General features: G+C 38.9%; 1 protein-coding gene across 27 annotated transcripts; it reads left to right on the top strand.

Moving 5' to 3' along the window:
- Nucleotides 1-538: 538 nt before the first annotated feature.
- LOC107432995 (DNA mismatch repair protein MSH5) lies at nucleotides 539-24,429 on the top strand. 27 transcript variants are annotated; one of them, XM_016044232.4, is made up of 35 exons: nucleotides 539-874; nucleotides 2,150-2,181; nucleotides 3,079-3,173; nucleotides 3,301-3,381; nucleotides 3,453-3,525; nucleotides 14,842-14,905; nucleotides 15,738-15,892; nucleotides 16,045-16,146; nucleotides 16,215-16,242; nucleotides 16,320-16,351; nucleotides 16,441-16,498; nucleotides 16,758-16,844; nucleotides 17,263-17,319; nucleotides 17,523-17,624; nucleotides 17,740-17,784; nucleotides 18,743-18,820; nucleotides 19,066-19,116; nucleotides 19,223-19,304; nucleotides 19,801-19,874; nucleotides 19,963-20,062; nucleotides 20,373-20,469; nucleotides 20,592-20,681; nucleotides 20,766-20,830; nucleotides 20,956-21,014; nucleotides 21,116-21,192; nucleotides 21,287-21,373; nucleotides 21,558-21,619; nucleotides 21,721-21,782; nucleotides 22,616-22,669; nucleotides 22,766-22,851; nucleotides 23,231-23,262; nucleotides 23,364-23,387; nucleotides 23,702-23,817; nucleotides 23,917-24,014; nucleotides 24,115-24,429. In XM_016044232.4, exons 1-34 carry the CDS (start codon nucleotides 839-841, stop codon nucleotides 24,001-24,003), a joined length of 2,430 nt encoding a protein of 809 aa, XP_015899718.3. In that variant the 5' UTR covers nucleotides 539-838; the 3' UTR covers nucleotides 24,004-24,014; nucleotides 24,115-24,429. The 27 variants fall into 27 exon arrangements, 10 of the variants coding, with proteins under 10 accessions (XP_015899718.3, XP_024928852.3, XP_048323613.2 ...); XM_025073084.3 differs by having other exon boundaries at nucleotides 21,116-21,210; XR_007238962.2 differs by lacking the exon at nucleotides 23,702-23,817 and having other exon boundaries at nucleotides 21,116-21,210.

The following is a 24,429-nucleotide window of genomic DNA, read 5'->3' as shown; positions in this document are numbered from 1 at the left end:
CATATTATTTAATCGTGACCTATTTTAAAATATTCAAAACTTCTTTTTTATTATGGAAATACTCAAATACTTCAAACATTGCATTCTTTATGTACTTGTATAAAAAATGTAAATTATCATTAAAAAAAAAAATTTATCAACATCCTTTTAATAAAAAATAATAATAATAATTATAATTCACATTAATTTTTTTTTTGGAACAGTTGACCTAAATTACAATCTATCTAAAATTCATTTCTTATTATAATTCAAATTCGTATTTTCGTAAATACAAATAAAAATATTCAACCATTAAAACTAATATTTTTTATCATAGTCGACATTAATTTGAAAATAAAAAATAAAATCGATATGGGCTGTATCCTCATCATATTGGAAGCAAAGAGATAAATAAATATATATTGGCAAAATGTAGTTTTTTTTTTTTTTTTTTTTTTTTTTTGGGATTACATGTAAACATGTAGATAATATTAATATTATATATATATATATATATATACATGAGGTCCAGTTGTTTTTGAAAAAGCCTATTATTTTTCCTCGCCCGCTAATTGGTTCTGCCCGACCCTGCTCACCAACGGTCACATTTTTTTTTTTTTTTTTTTTTCCTTGGCGGTGCTCAGAAAGTTCGTTTGCTCTCCCACTTGCTACGCCGTTTGAAGTACCAAAATCGAGGAAATCGGTGAAACCGGCCTATTAATTTTAGATTCAAATTCGAATTCCCACAGATAAATAAAGCTGGTCTCTGTCCCTGATCACAACGGTCGGTTTATTTTCGTTTGGGTGGGTGCTCATAGCGTTCGTGTGCTCTCCGTTTCTACGCTGTTTGAAGCTCCGAATGGAGGAAATTGACGAAAGCGAAGCCGTACCTGAGGTCGATGTTCTTTTTCTTTTCTCTCACGCTTGTTTTGTTTATTGTTTGGTTACCGAGAAACAAAGGGAGAAGCAAAGAAAACAAAAAATATTTTGATTTTTATTATTATTTTGTTTAATGTTTAGAAACTAATGATCATACAATGAAGCGATTTTCACTTGATTGTAGGTTAAAATGGTTCTATTAGGTAAAATCTGTGCTAATTAACACAATCATGTTAGATTGGAAAAATATGATGTCCTCTGTTTGGATGCCAAGAAAAATCAAAACAAGGAGGCGAGAATTCTAAATTTTTGTTTGTGTATTTTTTTCCTCAGTGAGTTCTAAACTTGGCTCTATTGGCTCTACCTATATTTGTTGATTTTTGTTCTTTGTTTTTTTTTTTTTTTTTTTTTTTTTTTTTGGGTTTTTGGTTTCCGTTTGTTCTGTTTTTGAACCCGTGATAAAATAGTGAAAGGGCTTTTCTATCGCTTGCAAGTTAAACGCTTCGATAAGGTTAAATCAGTCCTAGTTAACACAATCATTTTGGTTTCAAAAACATGATCTCCTCTGTTTGGATTCTTTGAAAATCAAAACAAGAAGTCAACAATATATAATAGCCAACCAAGCCTTTTTTTGACAATATTCTGTATTGTGTTCTTTTGATATTTATATTTTCGGGACTGTGTATATTGAAGGTGGTTGCTTAATAGGACATGCACCTGTCACTAGGATTAATTGTTTCATAGAGTTATTGAGATTTTACGATGTAACAACTTCCTTTCTTCTGTAATTCCTTCCTGTCTTCTGTAATTCAATTCTGTTTTACATCTTTAATCTTGTTCATATTAGTATGCATCTTTGAAGTGTTAATCATAATGTGATTTACATCAAGAGAAATATAAGATCTAGGTTTCCTGTATTGTTGATATGAGTTTTTGTTTAAGCGAGCAGTTGATTATAGATGTTTCGTATGGGGAAGGAAAAAAAAAAAAAATGAAAAAATACAAAAAGTTGATTTCAGTGCTTGGTTATCTTTTGCTTCCTTACTCATCTTATTAGAGCTTTTGAATATAATCTCTTGACATATAATATAGTTTTTCTCCCTTTTCAAGCAGCTAAAGGATTCAAAATACTTGTAATGTACCTACTGTTTGTTGCCAATGCTAATGATTGCTGATAGAATCTGTAGAATTTTTATCTTCTGTCACCAGAATGAGATCTATGTTCATCTGTTGATGAAGGATAGGCATAGAGATACACATGTTAAATTCCTTTCTTTGGATTTAAATGCAGGTTTATATGGCATGTGTTCTACATGGCCGTCGGTGAGTTCTTTAACATAATCATCCTCTGTTTATGATCTTACACACTTTTAATTTATTCAAAGACAAAAAAGGAAAAAAAAATATATATATATATATATATATGGGAGGCAAGCAAAGTATAAGCACACAAGAAGATATGTGTTATAGTGGAAGTGCTTTTCGTTTGAAAATTAAGCACACAAGAAGATATGTGTTCTAGTGGAAGTGCTGCACATAATGATGCAGATAGAAATTTTCTGTTTTAAAATAATTTGGTAAGTTCATTTAAATGCATGCGGATATATATGTAAATCCATGCAATTTGTACATGACTATTATCAATTGGATCGTTTCTGTCCTTTTCACATGTAATTTTGAGATTGCTTAGTTAAATCAAGATTTGTGATTTGCTCTATCTGCTTAAGTCTAAATTGAATGTAAAACATTCAGGCTTTTCTTATCTTTGGTAATTAGGACAATAGACAAAAAACATAGGAAAAGGAGGATTGCTGAAATTTCGGACTGAAAAAGTTCATATATTTTGAAATTCCAGGAATTTGCTTATGTTGACAGGGGCCTGTTTTAGAATTCTTCCATTTACCGTAGGTGGGACCTAGAAGTAAATTTGGAAAGCTTCTTCTGGTAGTTAAAAGGAAACTCATAGTTCCTACACACCTAGTAATCAATTTGATTGACTTTGGTACTTGTACTTCAAATACTAAAACAAACAAGATGTTACTAAGGCCACAGGGTATAAAATGTTTTCAAATGATGAATTTCTGTTTTTTCTTTAAAAAATAAAGATGTAGGAGAGAAATGATAATAAATATGACTAAAATATGAGACTTTTTGAAATCGATGAATTTGCAGAATTTTTTTATTTAGTCTTATTCATGTTTTTAATTGATTTCTTTACAGAGTTGGAGTATCTTATTATGATTCCAGTATTCGCCATCTTTATGTGCTTGAAGTTTGGGAAGATGGCAGCACAGACTTTCCCCTGATTGATTTGAGTAGGAGGATATTTATTATGTCTTTCCTTTTATTTTATCTAGGTTCAATTACTGCTTTCCCTCCTCTAGAAATGTTTAGCAACCTCATTTCTCTTATTTTTTCCGTATGGCTGTAACTTTGGTTCAGTAAAATATCAAGCTAAGCCTCTGATCATCTACTCAAGCACTAAAAGTGAAGAACCCTTCTTGTCTGCTTTACAGCGAAGTGGTATGCTTCTCAATACTGGTTGAATTATGGATTTAAGCTTGCAGGCCTTTTTACTCTTTAAAGTGATGCAGATGGTGCAACTGAGACCCACACAGTGAAGCTTGTAAAAAGTTCAATATTCAGCTACGAGCAAGCATGGCACAGGTGAGGAAGCATCTTCTATATGCTTGCCGATACTCTCGTTCAACCATATTGAAGTTTTACAGAGAAACTGTTATATTCGTTTATATTATTCACAGCTAAGCTGCTGTATATTTTCTTCACATAATTCACTTAACAGGGTTTTTGTAACACCCCGTCCCGAATCGCACCGGAATCCGTGCACGTTGACCGAGGTTGACCGTTGACCGTTGACTGAAGGGGTCAAAGTTGACTTTTTGACTCGGTGGGAATTTCGAGTTGACCAGGGTACCGTGGCGAAGTGCATGACGCCCTGAGTTCGTAGACTAGTAGCACGTCGAAAACGGAACTACGGTTTGAAAGTTATGGACGAAACAAGTTGCGGTCCAAACTGTCCAAGGGGTGCCGGAGTTGACTTTTTGTTTATGGGGAATTGAGCTTTGACTCATGCATGGTTGTGAAGTGCTCGTCGATACGAGTTCACAGACTAGCGGCACGCTCAAAACGGACATCCGGTTAAAAAGTTATGGACGTTTGAAGTTTACCGGATACCGTATTATTTTAATATTTTTTTTGGGTCGGTGAACAGTGAAACGCCACGTGTCAGTTTCTGATTGGTCCACGTGGCATGAACAGTGTCATGCAGGGGTTTTATTTGTTAAAACACTCGGGGAAGAGAGAGAAAGAGAGAGAAGAGAGAGAAAGAGAGAGAGGAGAGAGAAAGAGAGAGCCACCGCCGGCCACCGGATTTTGCCACTGTTCCGGCCGAGTTACTGTACACGCGCCGGACAGAAAGGTTGCCCACCTCATTTCCGGCAAAACCTCCAAATTTCACGGCAAACGGCCGCCGGACGCGCCCGGATCGGACGTCCGAAGTTTGGCGGCGATTTTTCCCCTCCACCGCCGGCCACCGCGAATCGGCACTATTCCGGCCTATAAACAGTACACGCGCCTGACAGCCTTGATCCTCTCCTCAAGTCCGGCCTACCCACCAAAAATCACGGCCATCGGACCACCGACGCGCCGGGATCGGAGCGTTTTCCGGCGAGGGGTCGAAAATCTTCAAACGGTGATTTCTCCGCCGTCCGACCTCCGTTTTGCTCACCGTCGGTCCCGTTGGATTGCTCTCCTCACGATCTACAAATCTGCAAAATTTCACAGCAAACGGCCACCGTCGGAAATTACTGTTCCGGCGACGGTTGCCGGTGACGTGGCGGCCGCCGGAAAGTACTGTTCCGGCGAGTACCCCGAAAATTCCGGCCAGCTCCAGTCCGCAGTGTTCGACCTCCTGAACCCAAATCCGACTTCCGTTTCCACCAATTCGCGACGGTTTGGGAGAATTGCGGAGCCGAAACCCGAAAAGCTTCCCGATAAAATTCCGACCCCGTCGGGTACGATCATCGGAAATTAAGACCGGATCTGTGATTAGCATCACTCGAGCTTCGATTCGGTATATAATTCGTAAATTTTAGTTATCGTTTGGTGTTCGCTCCCCGGGTACCCATTTGGGGATTACCCGAATAAAATATTAATATTTGTGGTTTTGGTACTGTGGATGTTTTAGGTGCACGTGCAAGTAGCGGAGTCGATCCTGCGGAGGATCTTGATTGAGATACGTGCACAAGGTGAGTGACCCACCTTCAAATTAATTTGGGGAATTTAATTGATGAATATATTATGTGTGAATTAAATATTTGGAATTTAATTTCTATGTGCCAAATATTTATTGGATTTATTGTAGAATTATTTATGAATTTATTGGATTTAAGAAATGTGCATTTTATAAAAGTATGCCATGTGAAATTATTTTATGGATTTGAGGATTTTGAAATTAGTGTGGTTTTAATGGTAAATTGGGTACGATTTGATTTTCAAATATTTCAAGGAAAATATTTGGTTATGTTGGTGATTTCAATTTTTATGAAATATGCCCATAAAATATTATGGGATTTGATTATGATATTTCGAGAAATTATTTATGCTTGGAAAAAATGTGGATATTTGAATTGATGGATTTGGGAGTTGGTGGATTTGAAAATCATGGAATTTATGGTATGGATTATAAGGAAATTGTGGAGAATTTCCCGGTTCAAGCGGATGGATTATGCCCGCTATGCTTATGAAAAATGTGAAATTTGTTTTAGATTTAAATTTATGGATTTTATAATTTTTAGATGCACCGTGCACGTACTGGTGTTCTGATTATGTGATATGGTATATGTGATATGGTTAGTGTGCACACGGTTGTGATTAGCGCGCAGGTGGGTGTGAGTAGCGCGCGGTTGATATTATGAGGGTGTCCTGTGGATGCCATCGGAGAGGGCGGCCACCCCCCTTTGGCCGGGACACCAGGTTAGCAGCGGCGCAGTGGGACGCCACGCGACCGTATGCCGGTTTCTTTCTATAACCTCCTGTCTGGCGGTACCTTGGGACGCTGGGTACTGTTGGCGCCACTGGTATATAGTGGGTGCATCAAATGATTTTCAGAACTGTGTTTTAAAAATAAAATGTTTGGAAACTGTATTGGAATTAAAAATATAATATTACTGTTCTGGTATTTAATTGATGTCTTGGTTTTCGGGAAATATGAATAAAGGGTTTTGTGAAAATGTTTTAAAAGGGGAACCTTTCCAACTGAGAGAATTGTAAGGGTTTTGAGAGACATTATTATTTCCAAATAATTATTATTTATATACCTATTACCGTGGTATGATAGTGTAGAGTAGTAGGGTCGCTCACTGAGATGATTAGCATCTCACACTCTTAAATTTCGTTCCTCTAGGTACCAGGTAGTCGGTGTTCACTCGGAGCGGACTCGATCTTCCTCGCTGTATTTGTTCGCGCAGTACCTTGTTCTTCTTTTACTGCAGTTGTAATATTTCGTTCACTTTTGTTGTATTCTGTATTTTGTAGTACTTCATAAAGCTCTGTATACTGTATGGGACACTTATGTATTTGTATTGCACTGGATTACTGTATTTTTATTTTGGAGTGCTGAAATTTGTGGAACCAGTTCGTCGTACTGTGGGAGGAATAAGGGAACAATTATAGAAGTGTGTTTTCAGTGCAGGAAATTTTGTGGTAAGTCCATCCCTTAGGGGAGGTTCTGCCGGATCTTCCACAGAAGGGTCCGGTAGGGTTTCCCTGGGATCAGGGCTTGTCTAGGGTTCCGGTGGGGAACTTTGGACGGGTCCTGACAGTTGGTATCAGAGCATAGGTTCTTGTAATCCTAAGGGACTGTGCATTGCTGTACAGCCCATCCGTAAAGTCCTTCCTTTTGTAATCGTGCTTAAGTGTCCCTGTTTCTAAACTCTTGTTTGTTTCTTCAGTTTTTAATCGACTACGATGAGTCGGCGGGACACACGTAGAACTCGGGAACGCTCGGCTGAGAGTTCCGGGAGTCGATCAAGCCTTAGAGATCTGGTCTCTCAGCTAACTAGAGCCTTAGGAGGTTCAAGCTCTAGTAACCGATCCGTGGATCAGGCTCGACGTTTAGGAGCCGTGGAGTTCGATGGAAGCCAAGGCCCAGCTGCAGCCTTGAAGTGGCTATCCAGCATGGAGAAAATCTTGGAAGAGGGGATGCAGTGCCCCGATGAGGATATGGTGAGGATTTCTGGGTTCATGTTAGAGGGAGACGCCCGGAAGTGGTGGCAAATGGAGAAGACCCGCAGAAGGCATACGTGGGACCAGTTCAAGATTGCCTTCTCTACTGAGTTCTGTCCTCCTGCCTACCGTGAGGCGAGAAGGAGAGAGTTCGAGGGACTGCGCCAGGGAAACATGACGGTGACAGAGTACGAGAGGAGGTTCCGGGAGCTGTCAGAGTTCTGCATGCACTTGATTCCCGACGATCACGCGAAGAAGGTGAGGTTCATAGACGGGTTGAACGAGAGCATCGGCTACACCCTTTCTGGGTCAGTACACCCCACCTATCAGTCCGCCAGGGATGCAGCGCTCGAGCTAGAGAGACAGGCGGAGATACACAGACCCTCGAGGCGCAGACCGTTCGAAGGTTCGTATAGCGGGGTACCTCGACAGGGGGCATCTAAGAAGAGTCATAGTTCAGGCTCAGACAGTGGTGGGTTCAGCCCTCGAGGCAGATTTCAGAGGAGAGGCGGCTATCGTATGCCCCAACCAGCGCGCCATTCCATCAGCGGCGGCACGAGCTCATATCACTCTGGGTTTAGCCCCAAGCCATTCTGCAGACGTTGCAATAGAGCACACCATGGGATTTGCCAGTTTGAGGGTGTGTGCTTTCAGTGTGGACAGGCGGGACATATTAAGAGAAATTGCCCTTATGGAGAGGCGGGAGTGTTAGGGGCGAGCCCACCATCACATCAGGCCAGTGGGTCGCGGGGTCAGAGTTCCCGAGGGAGTTATGCAGTAGGAGGTTCATCGGGATCAGTCCCACAGCCTGTTGGACCGAGCAGGGGTAGAGGACGGAGGCCCCAGCAGACAGGGCAGGGTCGAGTGTTTGCGATGACGCAGCAGGAGGCCCTAGCTACACCGGACGTCGTGGCAGGTACGTTGAATATATTTGGTAATGATGCATTAGTACTTATAGACCCGGGAGCAACACATTCATTCATCTCCAAGGAATTCGTCACTCGGGTCGGTATGACCCCTACTCCTTTAGAATGTCTAGTAGAGATAGCCACTCCTGCAGGAGAATCCTTGTGGCCTAGCCAGTTAATCAAGGAATGTTTCTTCTGCATCGAAGATCAAGTGATGGAGGCGGACTTGATCCTGTTGGATCTGTCCGGACTTGATGTAATTTTGGGCATGGATTGGTTGGCAAGGAACCATGCATCTGTAGACTGTTTCAGCAAGGAAGTTACATTCAGGAGGCCAGGGTTGCCAGAAGTAGTATTCCGTGGAGGAGTTGGAAGGCCCTTACCGAGGTTGATATCTACCCTTACCGCCAAGAAGCTACTGAATAAAGGTTGCCATGGGTATTTGGCTCATGTGATAGATACCCGAGTAAGTGGGGTCAGGTTGGAAGACATGCCCGTTGTGAGGGATTTCCCGGACGTGTTTCCTGAGGAGTTACCAGGATTGCCTCCGGAAAGGGAAGTTGACTTTCCCATTGAATTGATTCCAGGCACCGTGCCTATTTCTCTACCACCGTATCGGATGGCTCCAGCGGAGTTAAGGGAGCTAAAGGTCCAGTTGCAAGATTTGGTAGATAAGGGGTTTATTAGACCAAGTATATCGCCGTGGGGAGCCCCAGTTTTGTTTGTAAAGAAAAAGGATGGTAGTCTAAGGCTATGTATAGACTACCGACAACTTAATAAGGTCACCATTCCTAATCGCTATCCGTTGCCAAGGATAGATGATCTATTCGACCAACTCCAAGGTGCCAAGGTGTTCTCCAAGATCGACTTGAGGTCGGGATACCATCAGTTAAGGATCCGAGAGTCGGACATTCCTAAGACTGCCTTTAGGACGAGGTACGGACATTATGAATTCCTAGTGATGTCGTTCGGACTCACCAATGCCCCAGCAGCTTTCATGGACTTGATGAATAGGGTGTTTCGTCCGTACTTGGATCATTTTGTCATTGTATTTATCGATGACATTCTGATCTATTCAAGGAGCCAAGAAGAGCACGTGAGGCATTTGAAGAGAGTGCTCCAAACTTTAAGGCAGCATCAGCTATATGCTAAGTTCGACAAGTGTGAATTCTGGTTGAATCAAGTGGGTTTTCTCGGACATATCGTGTCGGCAGAAGGTATCTATGTGGACCCTGATAAGGTAAAGGCAGTGTTGAGTTGGGAGCGCCCTACCACTGTGAGGGAGGTACGAAGTTTTCTTGGATTAGCGGGTTACTACCGTCGTTTTATTGAAGGGTTTTCAAGGATTGCCGGGCCGCTTCATAGATTGACCCGAAAGAATGTTGAATTTAGTTGGACGGACAGGTGTGAACAGAGTTTTCAGGAGTTGAAGCAAAAGTTGACATCCGCACCTGTTTTAACTTTACCTGATGGGAATGAAGGTTTTGAAGTTTATTGTGATGCATCCCATCAAGGGTTGGGTTGCGTGCTAATGCAGAATCAAAGGGTGGTAGCGTATGCATCTCGGCAATTGAAGCAGCACGAACAGAATTACCCTACGCACGACTTAGAATTGGCGGCGGTAGTCTTTGCTCTAAAGAAGTGGAGGCACTACTTGTATGGGGCCGCGTGCCAAATCTATACCGACCACAAGAGCCTCAAGTATATTTTCACTCAGAAGGAGTTAAATATGAGGCAAAGGCGATGGATGGAGTTGTTAAAGGATTATGACTGTGTGATTGACTATCACCCGGGTAAGGCGAATGTAGTGGCAGATGCTTTGAGTAGGAAGGCTACTGAATCCCTTGCTCACATCCAAGTCATCCAACTACCTCTCATGGTGGAGTTGAAGAAGATGGGGGTGTTAATGCATATGCATCCTTCAGGAGTTCTCATGGCTAGCTTCCAGGTACGACCGGTGTTGGTGGATCGTATAGTAGAGACCCAAATGGAAGATCCTAAGTTGAGGACAATTAAGGGCAAGGTACAAGAAGGTCTTGATCCGGAATTTTCCATAAGGAGGGATGGAGCCCTCGTGTATAAAGGACGACTTTGCGTTCCGGATATCCCAGGACTCAAGAAGGAGATTTTGGAGGAGGCGCATAGCTCGATGTATGCGATGCATCCTGGGAGTACCAAGATGTATCGGACGCTTGTTAAGTATTATTGGTGGATTGGTATGAAGAGAGAAGTGGCAGACTTTGTATCAAAATGTTTGATTTGTCAACAAGTGAAAGCAGAAAGACAGAAGCCTTCGGGACTACTCCAACCTTTACCGATTCCCGTGTGGAAGTGGGAAGAACTCAACATGGACTTCGTATTCAAGCTTCCTTCCACACCTAGAAGGTACGACGGCATTTGGGTAATCATTGATCGTCTCACCAAGTCGGCACACTTCCTACCGGTACGAGAACGTTTTTCGCCCGAGAAGTTAGCCCAGTTGTTCGTGCAACGCATTGTAAGTCTTCATGGAGTACCGTTAGCCATCGTCTCCGATCGAGATCCGCGCTTTACTTCACGACTATGGCGGAAGTTGGCTGATGCACTAGGAGCAAGACTTAACTACAGCACCGCTTTTCACCCACAATCTGATGGACAAGCAGAGCGCACAATCCAGACATTAGAAGACATGCTAAGGTCTTGCATTATGCAATTTAGCGGTAGCTGGGATGAACAACTGCCACTGATAGAGTTTGTCTACAACAACAGTTATCAAGCGAGTACTGGAATGTCCCCGTATGAAGCTTTATATGGGAGGCAGTGTCGGACACCTTTGTGTTGGAGTGAGGTAGGAGAAGAGAGGCTCCTTGCAACAACTAATGCGGTCGGATCTGAGTATTTAAGGATGACCTTGGACAAGGTGAAGATCGTTAGGGATCGATTGAAGGTTGCCCAAGATAGACAGAAGAGTTACGCCGATGTGCGTAGAAAGGATTTGGAATTCGAGGTAGGAGATTGGGTATTCCTAAAACTATCTCCATGGAAAGGAGTAGTACGTTTTGGACGACGAGGTAAGTTGGGTCCTCGTTATATTGGGCCTTACGAGGTTACGGAGAGGATTGGCCCGGTGGCGTATAGGTTGGCGTTACCGGAAGAGCTAGCTCGAGTACACAACGTGTTTCATGTGTCGATGCTACGGAAGTATATTGCAGACCCTTCGCACGTACTCGAGAGTCCGGATATAGAGATAAGGGAAGATCTTTCGTATGTGGAGCAGCCAGTACAGATTTTGGATCGCGAGGAACGCACGCTACGCAACAAGACTATTCCTCTAGTTAAGGTCTTATGGCGGAACCACTTGGTCGAGGAAGCAACGTGGGAACCCGAAGCACAGATGCGTGAGCAGTACCCGTATCTGTTCCAGTGACGTGCGGAAATTTCGAGGACGAAATTTTTGTAAGGGGGGAAGGCTGTAACACCCCGTCCCGAATCGCACCGGAATCCGTGCACGTTGACCGAGGTTGACCGTTGACCGTTGACTGAAGGGGTCAAAGTTGACTTTTTGACTCGGTGGGAATTTCGAGTTGACCAGGGTACCGTGGCGAAGTGCATGACGCCCTGAGTTCGTAGACTAGTAGCACGTCGAAAACGGAACTACGGTTTGAAAGTTATGGACGAAACAAGTTGCGGTCCAAACTGTCCAAGGGGTGCCGGAGTTGACTTTTTGTTTATGGGGAATTGAGCTTTGACTCATGCATGGTTGTGAAGTGCTCGTCGATACGAGTTCACAGACTAGCGGCACGCTCAAAACGGACATCCGGTTAAAAAGTTATGGACGTTTGAAGTTTACCGGATACCGTATTATTTTAATATTTTTTTTGGGTCGGTGAACAGTGAAACGCCACGTGTCAGTTTCTGATTGGTCCACGTGGCATGAACAGTGTCATGCAGGGGTTTTATTTGTTAAAACACTCGGGGAAGAGAGAGAAAGAGAGAGAAGAGAGAGAAAGAGAGAGAGGAGAGAGAAAGAGAGAGCCACCGCCGGCCACCGGATTTTGCCACTGTTCCGGCCGAGTTACTGTACACGCGCCGGACAGAAAGGTTGCCCACCTCATTTCCGGCAAAACCTCCAAATTTCACGGCAAACGGCCGCCGGACGCGCCCGGATCGGACGTCCGAAGTTTGGCGGCGATTTTTCCCCTCCACCGCCGGCCACCGCGAATCGGCACTATTCCGGCCTATAAACAGTACACGCGCCTGACAGCCTTGATCCTCTCCTCAAGTCCGGCCTACCCACCAAAAATCACGGCCATCGGACCACCGACGCGCCGGGATCGGAGCGTTTTCCGGCGAGGGGTCGAAAATCTTCAAACGGTGATTTCTCCGCCGTCCGACCTCCGTTTTGCTCACCGTCGGTCCCGTTGGATTGCTCTCCTCACGATCTACAAATCTGCAAAATTTCACAGCAAACGGCCACCGTCGGAAATTACTGTTCCGGCGACGGTTGCCGGTGACGTGGCGGCCGCCGGAAAGTACTGTTCCGGCGAGTACCCCGAAAATTCCGGCCAGCTCCAGTCCGCAGTGTTCGACCTCCTGAACCCAAATCCGACTTCCGTTTCCACCAATTCGCGACGGTTTGGGAGAATTGCGGAGCCGAAACCCGAAAAGCTTCCCGATAAAATTCCGACCCCGTCGGGTACGATCATCGGAAATTAAGACCGGATCTGTGATTAGCATCACTCGAGCTTCGATTCGGTATATAATTCGTAAATTTTAGTTATCGTTTGGTGTTCGCTCCCCGGGTACCCATTTGGGGATTACCCGAATAAAATATTAATATTTGTGGTTTTGGTACTGTGGATGTTTTAGGTGCACGTGCAAGTAGCGGAGTCGATCCTGCGGAGGATCTTGATTGAGATACGTGCACAAGGTGAGTGACCCACCTTCAAATTAATTTGGGGAATTTAATTGATGAATATATTATGTGTGAATTAAATATTTGGAATTTAATTTCTATGTGCCAAATATTTATTGGATTTATTGTAGAATTATTTATGAATTTATTGGATTTAAGAAATGTGCATTTTATAAAAGTATGCCATGTGAAATTATTTTATGGATTTGAGGATTTTGAAATTAGTGTGGTTTTAATGGTAAATTGGGTACGATTTGATTTTCAAATATTTCAAGGAAAATATTTGGTTATGTTGGTGATTTCAATTTTTATGAAATATGCCCATAAAATATTATGGGATTTGATTATGATATTTCGAGAAATTATTTATGCTTGGAAAAAATGTGGATATTTGAATTGATGGATTTGGGAGTTGGTGGATTTGAAAATCATGGAATTTATGGTATGGATTATAAGGAAATTGTGGAGAATTTCCCGGTTCAAGCGGATGGATTATGCCCGCTATGCTTATGAAAAATGTGAAATTTGTTTTATGATTTAAATTTATGGATTTTATAATTTTTAGATGCACCGTGCACGTACTGGTGTTCTGATTATGTGATATGGTATATGTGATATGGTTAGTGTGCACACGGTTGTGATTAGCGCGCAGGTGGGTGTGAGTAGCGCGCGGTTGATATTATGAGGGTGTCCTGTGGATGCCATCGGAGAGGGCGGCCACCCCCCTTTGGCCGGGACACCAGGTTAGCAGCGGCGCAGTGGGACGCCACGCGACCGTATGCCGGTTTCTTTCTATAACCTCCTGTCTGGCGGTACCTTGGGACGCTGGGTACTGTTGGCGCCACTGGTATATAGTGGGTGCATCAAATGATTTTCAGAACTGTGTTTTAAAAATAAAATGTTTGGAAACTGTATTGGAATTAAAAATATAATATTACTGTTCTGGTATTTAATTGATGTCTTGGTTTTCGGGAAATATGAATAAAGGGTTTTGTGAAAATGTTTTAAAAGGGGAACCTTTCCAACTGAGAGAATTGTAAGGGTTTTGAGAGACATTATTATTTCCAAATAATTATTATTTATATACCTATTACCGTGGTATGATAGTGTAGAGTAGTAGGGTCGCTCACTGAGATGATTAGCATCTCACACTCTTAAATTTCGTTCCTCTAGGTACCAGGTAGTCGGTGTTCACTCGGAGCGGACTCGATCTTCCTCGCTGTATTTGTTCGCGCAGTACCTTGTTCTTCTTTTACTGCAGTTGTAATATTTCGTTCACTTTTGTTGTATTCTGTATTTTGTAGTACTTCATAAAGCTCTGTATACTGTATGGGACACTTATGTATTTGTATTGCACTGGATTACTGTATTTTTATTTTGGAGTGCTGAAATTTGTGGAACCAGTTCGTCGTACTGTGGGAGGAATAAGGGAACAATTATAGAAGTGTGTTTTCAGTGCAGGAAATTTTGTGGTAAGTCCATCCCTTAGGGGAGGTTCTGCCGGATCTTCCACAGAAGGGTCCGGTAGGGTTTCCCTGGGATCAGGGCTTGTCTAGGGTTCCGGTGGGGAACTTTGGACGGGTCCTGACAGTTTTGATTCTTTGGCATGTACATTATTTGCCATTTGGTTCTATGCAATGTTATGGTTTCCATTAAAACCTAGTTTATTCTCTTTGTTCTTCCTCCCTTCGTGCTTCGACTTTCTAATATTGTGTCAAGTCCTTTAATATGCACATTAAATTTATTGGTCCAAACTCACAAACTAGGCTATTTCGTATTTTATTTTTTAAGTGTTTATTTTAGTTTATTTTTATTTTTTATAAGATTGTTGAGAATACTATTTGTGGAAGTGTTCTTACTGGTGTTTTACTGAAATAAAATATGTATTTGTTTATTAATATGAGACTCTCTCTCTCTCTCTCCCTGAATTTGCAGATTGATATATCTACAAGTAACGGGAATGGATGACGGGTTAACTATAAAGGAAAGAATTTGTTATGTAAGTTGGAAAGCAAACATGCTTGTTATAGGTTATAATTATCCATATAAAAGTTATTGTAGATTTTAGGACCTGTTTATTTATGTCTCTTAGTCATTGTTTGCACACAGTTTGTGCACCTGTATTATCTAGAGGAACTCTCATGATGCTTTGACTGCTTCCGTTTGTAATTTGTAATCTCAGTTTATTGCCTATCAATAAAGTGGGATAGACTTGTGCCAGTTCATTACCAACATAGGTCTGTGCAATCAACATAGAGAAGAAAACACTAACACCAGAATTCTCATTTGACAATTTATATACTCTTCCCTCTATTACTTCCATTAATCCTTGTTGAAAGAATCAATTGGTAAGTTGGTATGAAGTGTTCAGAATCTTTTTTTTTTTTTTTTTTTTGTCATTTAACCGTTAATATTTGTTCAACAAAATAACATTAATTCAGAATATTAGATGAAAAAAAATGATATTTTGGAGCTTGAGAAGGAGTTCATGAGTTATTACTAAAAATAACCCATTAAAAGAAGTTCTATTTTTCCTTTCCTGTTTTTTTTCCTCCAAAATTTGTTTCACAAAATATTTTTGTTCCTTTCAAACACATGATAAATTTTCATAGTGTGTATGGTAGTGTCGCATGGCGGCTTCTAAACTGTCACTTTTGATCGACTATATGAGCTTTTGTGTTCTTCTCTAGTCTCTTTCTTCAAATGTCTACCTTACCTTTAGTTCCAGTAGCCCCAAGACCCTGTACTTGCCAGCCATTGACTTCTTAGTGTATATTAATTTCTTTACCCTGTTATTTACTTTGAACTTCGTTGCTGTTTATTGACTGCAGTTGAGTTCTATGATGGACATGAAAAGTGAAGTTCAAGTTCGTGCAAGTGGGGGTCTTCTTGCCATATTAGAGAGTGAGAGGGTTGTAGATACACTGGAACAAAAGGATTGTGGGAATGAATCAATCTCAATTGATTGTGTTACAGAAATTTCGTTGTATCTTTTTATTTTTTAATATAATCTGTAATGGTTAAATGCTTATGTTATTTTGTTATTCAACATCTCCTGTATTACATTCTTCTTTGAAAAAGAATTGATTCAGGATATGAAATTTGGACTACAATGTATTTCTTTACGATAAAAAATAGAAACAATTTTCTCAAACTTGATAGTTCAGCTCATGAGGCGTTGCAGATATTCCAAACGGACAAACATCCAAGCCACATGGGCATTGGGAGGGCAAAAGAAGGGTATCGCTGAACTATTTGCTGAGGATTTTGGCTTTATGAATCACTTTGCTAATAATTTTTAAATGCAGGTTCTCTCTGTTTGGCATGATGAATAAGGTTGGTAATGCTAAATTCATCTTTCATTTCCCAGCATCTATGTATATTGAGCTAATTTGCTTGTCTTCAAAACTCAGTGTGTTACTCCATCAGGGAGACGTCTCTTGAGGTAATTTTTTTTGGTTTACAAGTTTGTACACTGCTGCTTTGAATGTCCCTCTAATTTTAGGACTTGGATAATGTTTCTTCTTATATTAGAAGCTGGTTCTTGAGGCCAATACTGGACCTTGAAAATTTGAACAGGCGTCTCAATTCCGTATCCTTCAATTTTTAATTAAATGAGGCATCTTTCTCTTCTATTCAGTATAGATAGACGAACCAAAAAAAAAATTACTTTATTCTTAAAAAATCATCAGACTTGTCTAGGCTGAAGATGTTCTTATTACTGTCCTGGAGTGGGAGAAGAATATAACATCAATAACTGCAATTACGTATGAAAATATTAACCATAATTAGTAATATTGGAACTGATGATCTGATTTTCGATATAGCTTGCTTTTGTTGACGGGATTAAGATATCGTTTTTTCTTTGCTCTGAAGAACTGATGCTTTCTTTGCGTGAAACTCTAAAGTCTGTGAAGGACATTGCTCACATACTCAAGGTACCATCATTTTCGTTCTATATTCTTTCTTATCATACTGCTGGAATATTGTTTATTTTGGTACAGATGGGGGTTGTGGTTGAAATTAGAAGAACTTCATACACAAATGAAGTGTATAAGTTATTAATGTATTTGAGAAATTCTTTCATTAGTCTTGCATTTACACTAATTATATCTTTAAGTTACACAACTAGGCTTGAATAACGAATGGTTGGATGCTGATTTTATGTATATCTAGCAAACCCATTGTCCTACATATGGGGTTGCTGGTTAGCATGGATAATAATTTCATTTACTCTGATCATAATAACCGATCTAGTACATCTGTTGTTTATTGTGTAGTTTCTTTTATGCGCCTGTTGTTTCTTCATTTTGAAACATGTGAAGATTAATTTATCTGTTTTTTCCTTTGTTGAAGAAATTCAATTCTCCAAGCTCCATCTGTGCTACTGGTGATTGGACAGCTTTTCTAAAGGTAGGCATGTCGTATACCATTTTTCCATGCTCTTGATTTTCAACTCTTTTTTCATATTTGTAAATTATATAAACTATAAAGTATTATCTGATAAGCAGATGTTAACTTTCTGGCTACTGGATGGTGTCTTATATGGATGTTAGTATGGTTGTTGTTTAGCTCAAGATGTGTCTTATACTGATGTAACTCTGACATTATTGTAGAGTGTTTGCTCACTCTTGCACATGAACAAGATGTTTGAAGTAGGCATTTCTGAGAGTCATAGAGAGCATTTGAAGTACTTGAGTCTGGACATCGTGGAGAAGGTATTAAACTATTTCATAAGTTGCATTTTCTGCTACATAAATGTTCTTGTATAATTCTTATGTACTAACATGATTTTCCTGACTCTCTCTAAATAATTGTCTGATTATACTTCAGGCTGAGTCATGCATTACCACAGAGGTTGCTTATGTCTATGAATTGGTTAGTCTTAACTTTTTCTTACCAACTCTAGATTAACTTCCTCTTTAATTTTTTGTAATGTATTTTTTAATTAACAAATGTAAAGTTTTCTACCAAAAAAAAAAAAAAAAATGACAAAGAAGAACTCTAAACTGACTCCATAATCCATTAGATTGTTGGCCAGCACTTTTCTGGTCGACTTGGGACATATGTAAATCTTTTGGCTGGTTCGATAGGAACTTTTTGAATCCTTGGGTGGTGATATCATTTGACCTAGTATATGGACTCTGGTTGGTTCTTAAACAACAACAAAATCTGCATTAATATGTCTAATTAAGAAGGTTGGATTAAGCCCATTAAAACAAATATTACAGTCTAAAAAGTAACATATTTGGCTTGTTGGTATCTGGCTGTGAAAATTTAGCTCATCTCTGCTGATATATCTGAACACTTTGTGCAGCTTTGCTGATTGTAGCCATATATTTTTTGCTGTCTTAAGAATGTAATGTGATTAATTGATCAAATAACTGAAATTAGGAAATTATTTTGGCTTATGTCATTTATTTGATCTCCTCCTTTCTATTCTTCATTAGTTTGTATATTGATTTTCTTATGGCTCGAGATTCATTTTTCCGTCACCTCCTTATTATCGGCAAATTGTAGAAGCATTCATCTTGTTTTTGATGTCTTTGGTACCTAGGATACCAGTTTCTTGTTAGTCCTTTCATCAACCTCTGAAAATTTCCACCTTTTATCGGTCATATTTGTAAGTTTTAGAATATCTTATAGGTAATCGGTGGATCTTATGGATGTAAAAGGAATTAAAGAAAAGAAATACAGAATGACAATTTTCTTGTAGTTAATCAATGCTTAATCGTCCTTACATGATACCTCTCAAAATTCTGCCTTCTATAGGTCATATTAACAAGTTTGATAATTTTTCCTCCTTTATTTATTTATTTATTTATTTTTTCCGTAGGTAATTGGTGTTCTAGATGTAAATAGAAGTAAAGAGAAGGGATATGGAACGATAGTCAAAGATGGTTTCTGTGAGGAGGTTAGACATACAGCATAATTTTTTTTTTTTTTTTTTCTTTTTATCATTTTTGTCCTTTTCTTTTCTACCCCTCTTTTCCTTGCTTTTTGAATTCAAAACCTTCTATAATTTATTTGATTTATTTTAATGGAACATATTCCTTATGATTGGTGATAGTTTTGAAAATTTGATAAATTGATAAGTGAATGAAAATTTTTTTCTACGTATTATTCATCTTTACTACTGGCTAATTTTTGTAATTTTAGTTGGATGAGTTGAGGCAAATATATGAGGAATTGCCAGAATTTCTGGAAGAGGTAATGAAGTATATAAATTCTTTATATGTTAAATTATAAACCAGGAATTAGAGTGAAACTGAACCTATTGAATAAGTTTGTGTTAACTGTCACCTGTCTCTTGCAGGTGACATCCATGGAACTTGCAAGCTTACCTCAGTTGTTTGAGGGCAAGCTTGTCCCTCGTATTGTTTATATACAACAGATAGGTCTGTCTACATTCCTGCCATCTTCAAAGAATATTATCATGCGTACTATAACATTAAATAATTCATTATACTATTACATAAATAGTTTTCTGTGGAAGAATTCTTTCATGTTTAAGATTTTGTTTATCTGAGTATTTTAGAATTATGTGAACTAGATAATTGTACGATTGCTAAGAGATAAACATTAGTTTTGACCATCTTGTTTATTACAGATATCCTTGCTGGTTAGTTCATCTAGAAAAATGCATAGAATGATACAGATACAAGTAGAATTGATATTCTAGATTCTAGATGATGTGTCAACCTTCAGGGCCTCTCATGCTTAATTCATTATGGTGTAAAAGAGACCCGACATTGTTCTCTATCTGCGAAGTTTATGCTCAAGTTTAATTCCATTACTGATCTCATATTATGTACAATCTAGTCTCATTTTCTGGCTTTCAATTAGTCTTCATCTTTTCAAGTGATTCCCATTGGTATGTTTTTTCATTTGCAGGATACTTGATGTGCATTTTGGAAGAAAAACTTGATGAAACTACTCTTGAGAAAATTCCAGACTTTGAATTTGCCGTAAGCTGATGCTATAAAAAATAAAAGATTCATTTTGCTTTTGTAATTAGTTTGTATTCTATTTAAACAATTATGCTTCCAAATGTAGTTCACTGATATGGATGGAGAAATAAAAAGGTTCTTTTATCGCACACCAAAAACTCAAGAATTGGACCGCTTGATTGGTGATATTTATCACAAAATACTAGGTCTGTGGTGCAAAATACTCTTATCATTTTCCTTTTCTAGTTTAGAGTTTCTTAATTGCCTGGTTTCTGCATTAATTATTCAGAAAATATTCATAGTTTGTCTTTCAGATGGTTTGAATATGTGTAATATTTTTTAGGCCAGTCTATAGAGAGTTACATTCATTGTCTTTTGTGTACCCAAAATTAGATTATTCAGTAATTAGATATCAAGCACAATAACATATCTCATAACTCCAACTCTCTTTTTTTTTTTTTTTTTTTGGATTTTCTTCTCTATAATTGGTTTCTAATTCCCAAATTTTTGCTAAAGATATGGAGAGGGCAATCATTAGAGATTTGGTTACACATGTACTTCTATTCTCAATGCATCTGCTTAAGGCTGTGAATTTTGCGGCTGAAATTGATTGGTAAGAATCATATTGTTCACTAGAATTCTCTACACTCCCTCACTTCCCCTTTGCTTGGTTAGTTCATATGTAGTTCTTAAGTTTTTCTTTGACCCATTCTTGATCTTCTTGTGAGAATTTAGCTACATGTCACTGGCACTCATAGCTCGTCAGAACAATTATGTAAGGCCTACTTTGACTGTGGATAACTTTCTTGATATACAAAATGGAAGGTTAGGGAAGTATGGTTCCGTGTGTCAATGTCATTGAAATCCCTTGATTAATAGGACTACCCTAAAAGGATTTTCAATTTTCAGACATGTTCTGCAGGAAATGACAGTGGACACTTTTATTCCCAATGACACAGAGATCCATAATGATGGTAAATAGAATTATTAAATGTATATTTATTGTGGCATGCCCAATGTCTCTTTAAGACATCAAAAAGAATAGTTGCACCTCAACATATTGGTTTTTTCTTGTTGAACTTGAGTAGTTTTGTTACAGGAAGAATAAATATAATCACTGGTCCTAATTATTCAGGGAAAAGCATCTATATAAAGCAGGTCTATGATTTTCTTATTTATTTATTTTTTCAATTCAAGAAAGATGATGCAGCTCTCTCTATTTTAGCATTTCCTTAACAAATCTATATTTTTGTTTCAAGGTGGCTTTAATTGTTTTCCTGGCCCATATCGGAAGTTTTGTACCTGCAGATGCTGCAACAGTGGGTTTGACTGATAGGTTTCTCCAGAACATTATGTACAAAACTATCCAAGAACAGCAGTTGTTTTATTAGACTGACACTAACAAGGGTATCTACTTTCACTGTAAACAGAATATTCTGTGCAATGGGAAGCAAACTGATGACTGCAGAACAATCAACATTTATGATTGATCTGCATCAAGTAGGAATGATGCTAAGGTATAATTAAAAAGTGAATATCTGAATGTTATAAGGGGGCCAACTTTTTAATCTGCATCTTATAATCCTTGTTGAAACTTTGTTAATGTGCATGGTGAGCCTTCTTTTGCTTGGCTGTTAAACAAATCTGCGAAATATTGTCTGTTGTTTAATCCTATAAAAATTGATATGAGAAAATTGACAGGCAGTCAACCTCAAGGTCTCTCTGTTTATTGGATGAATTTGGTAAAGGCACTCTTACAGAAGGTTAGTATCTACAGAACAAAAATTTTCTGTTGACTTTTTCTGGTTTAGCAATTTAAATGTAGATATTAACAATAACATAGAGGTTCATGATAATGTTTCAGATGGCATTGGTCTGCTTGGTGGAACCATTAATCATTTTGCCTCATTTGACGAACCCCCAAAGGTTTGAGGCTCTCTCTCTCTCTCTCTCTTTTATTTTCATGCAATGAGTATTGCATATCAGTTTAGTTGGACTGATGTAATGAAATTAGTGGTTCATACTCTTGTTTTTCTTTATATATCTGTTGAGTATTGAGATTCTTCCTAAAAATGGAACTTGTAACTATTTTCTGATTAAGTTTCTTATTTCATTCTCATAATTCAGTCTCATGATTTTAAAAAGTTTATGCCATTCTAGTGAGCAGGAACAAGAAACAATTTGAAATCCACCTTTACCTACTTTAAATGTTAGGAGTTAGTTTGCTGTAGTCACTAAAGTCATCTACGTGTTGCAAGTGATTTGAATTCCTAACATTTAATTTTAAGACAATGCCTAACTTCTTGGTGCATTTGTTTTCCTATAAATTGATTTTATAACCACATTGAACAGGAGTGCATCTACAATGATTTTATATGGTACTACTTTTTCTTTTGCATTCTTGAGCCAATTTTTTAATATGATCCAATTGCACACAATCTTTCCAGCTGGTAGTATCACCTCTTTGCCCACACCAGGATAGTTGCATTGGCCATTCAAATGTTTCTTTAATTGAGGTTCCCTAGCGTACTGTTACTATAATCTTTTTGGATAATTATTTGTTATGTTCATTATTTCTCAAAACAAAGAGTTGTTCGGTTTTGCTCCTGAGGAAGACAAGTAACCTCAAATTTAAAAATATTTATGCATGCAGTGATCTACATTATATCCTACTATCCAGTATTGAGAAACTTATTCTTATTACGGGAGTAACCATTAAAGTGAAAACACTTGGGTATAAATTGGCTGTTGAATTGCAGGTTCTGGTTTGCACCCATTTGACCGAGTTATTTGATCAGACTTGTTTACAGGAAGTATGCATCCTCATACGGTTACTATTCAAGTTGTAAACACTTTTGACAATTTGATTATTGTAATGTCTTATAACGATTCCATTTTTCCTATTTTAGTCTGAGAAGATAAAATTCTATACCATGAGTGTGCTGAGGCCAGATAGTAGTACTACAGATACCGAGGACATTGTATTCCTGTATAGGTATATTTTCAATTCTTTTACTTTGCTTTGCTACAAAGGGAAGCTACTATTCTTTGGAGTTTGGAGAATTTCTTATTCAGTGGCCTGTATAAGAGTGGCCTACACCACAGAGGTCAGGGATATATTCCTGCAATGTATCTGACTACTTGGCATGCTATATGTTGCCTTTCTCCTGTGAGTACTAATTTGTATCAGGGGATTGTTCCCTAGATGATTCATTTCAGGATTAGTGGATAATTCAGATGCCTGTGTCAAATGAGCTGGCCAACCATAGTGTTGTGACAACCTTGAATGATTGTACCCTCTTTTAGCAAATCCATATGTCGGAAGAATTCTTGCAATTCTCGAAGTATACATGACTGATTTTCAACTTTTGCAGGCTGGTTCCTGGACATGCGCTTCTCAGCTATGGTGTGTATACTATTGTTAAAATAAGTTGCGATGCCAAATGCAAAATATTATTGTTGGATCACACGATTTTATTTATTTATTTATTTTTTAAAATCCCGCAGGGCTACACTGTGCGCTACTTGCTGGTATACGTTCAGAACATTATTGGAGCCTAAACTTTCTATTAGTTTCTTCTGCTCGCTTCTTTTCTTTATTTAATTGTTATTCTCTTCTCTACAAAAAGTTATCATCCATAGATAAGGCCCAAAAAGGGTTGAACTAGATAGATGCATTGTTTGGTAGTCTCACTTTGTGCATGCTCACCATCAATTCAATAGTGCATTTTACAACTAAGATTCAGGGACAAGAACATATTGGAAACCTTTTAGCACGAGACAATAGGTTGAGATACACATATGGGTCCCCCTGTGTTAAAATTTGTAAGGATCTATTTTTGTAGGAGTGCCTGAGGAAGTTATTAAGAGGGCAGCTTTTGTATTGGAAGCTAATGGTCAAAACAAGCATGTTGAGCGTTTGTGCAACGAGAGTATATCAGCTCAAGATGAAAAATACTTGGTGCTTGTTCAAAAACCGGTCCTTAGATATTACTTGAGAACATGATATATATGGTTTCGCTCTCATGATTTTTTATTTTTCTTGTGTCCTTGAATGCAGAATGCAGTGGTAAAGATGCTGGAATTTGATGTTTCCAGGGGTGACCTGAACTGTTTCTTTCAGGATATATTTTCATCCGAGTCCTAAAAGCTTTAAAGGTGGACTTTTTTGCCTCTATTATTTCCCTAAAAATATCAATCTGCGTTAAACTATTCTATTTAACCTTTTTGGTGGTTTGATTTTTTTTTCTTTTGGCAGGATATTATTCGGTTTACATGAAACTTTCCTTACATGACATACAGTGAAAATGGCAAGCACTCTTCAGATGACGTTCTTATCTGCCATGTATGACTCTTCAGATGTAGGACTCTTTGGAATTATCAATTATGTGGGTACAAGAATCACGTATGGGCCGTATGGCAACTGAGCAGGGTGGCCATCCCCATTCCTTGCTCACCCTTTGTTTTCTGTCCTGTTTCTTTTTGAAGCAGAGCAGGATGCGGATTCCTAGTGGGGAACAAGAGGAGAACCTGTTTTCTGACCATTAATAATAATAATAATTACTTATATATA

This window comes from Ziziphus jujuba, chromosome 1 (genome assembly GCF_031755915.1).
Source record: "Ziziphus jujuba cultivar Dongzao chromosome 1, ASM3175591v1".
Lineage (NCBI taxonomy): Eukaryota > Viridiplantae > Streptophyta > Magnoliopsida > Rosales > Rhamnaceae > Ziziphus > Ziziphus jujuba.
The sequence above is the reverse complement of the archived record's forward strand: the minus strand, read 5'-3'. Positions and strand labels throughout refer to the sequence as shown.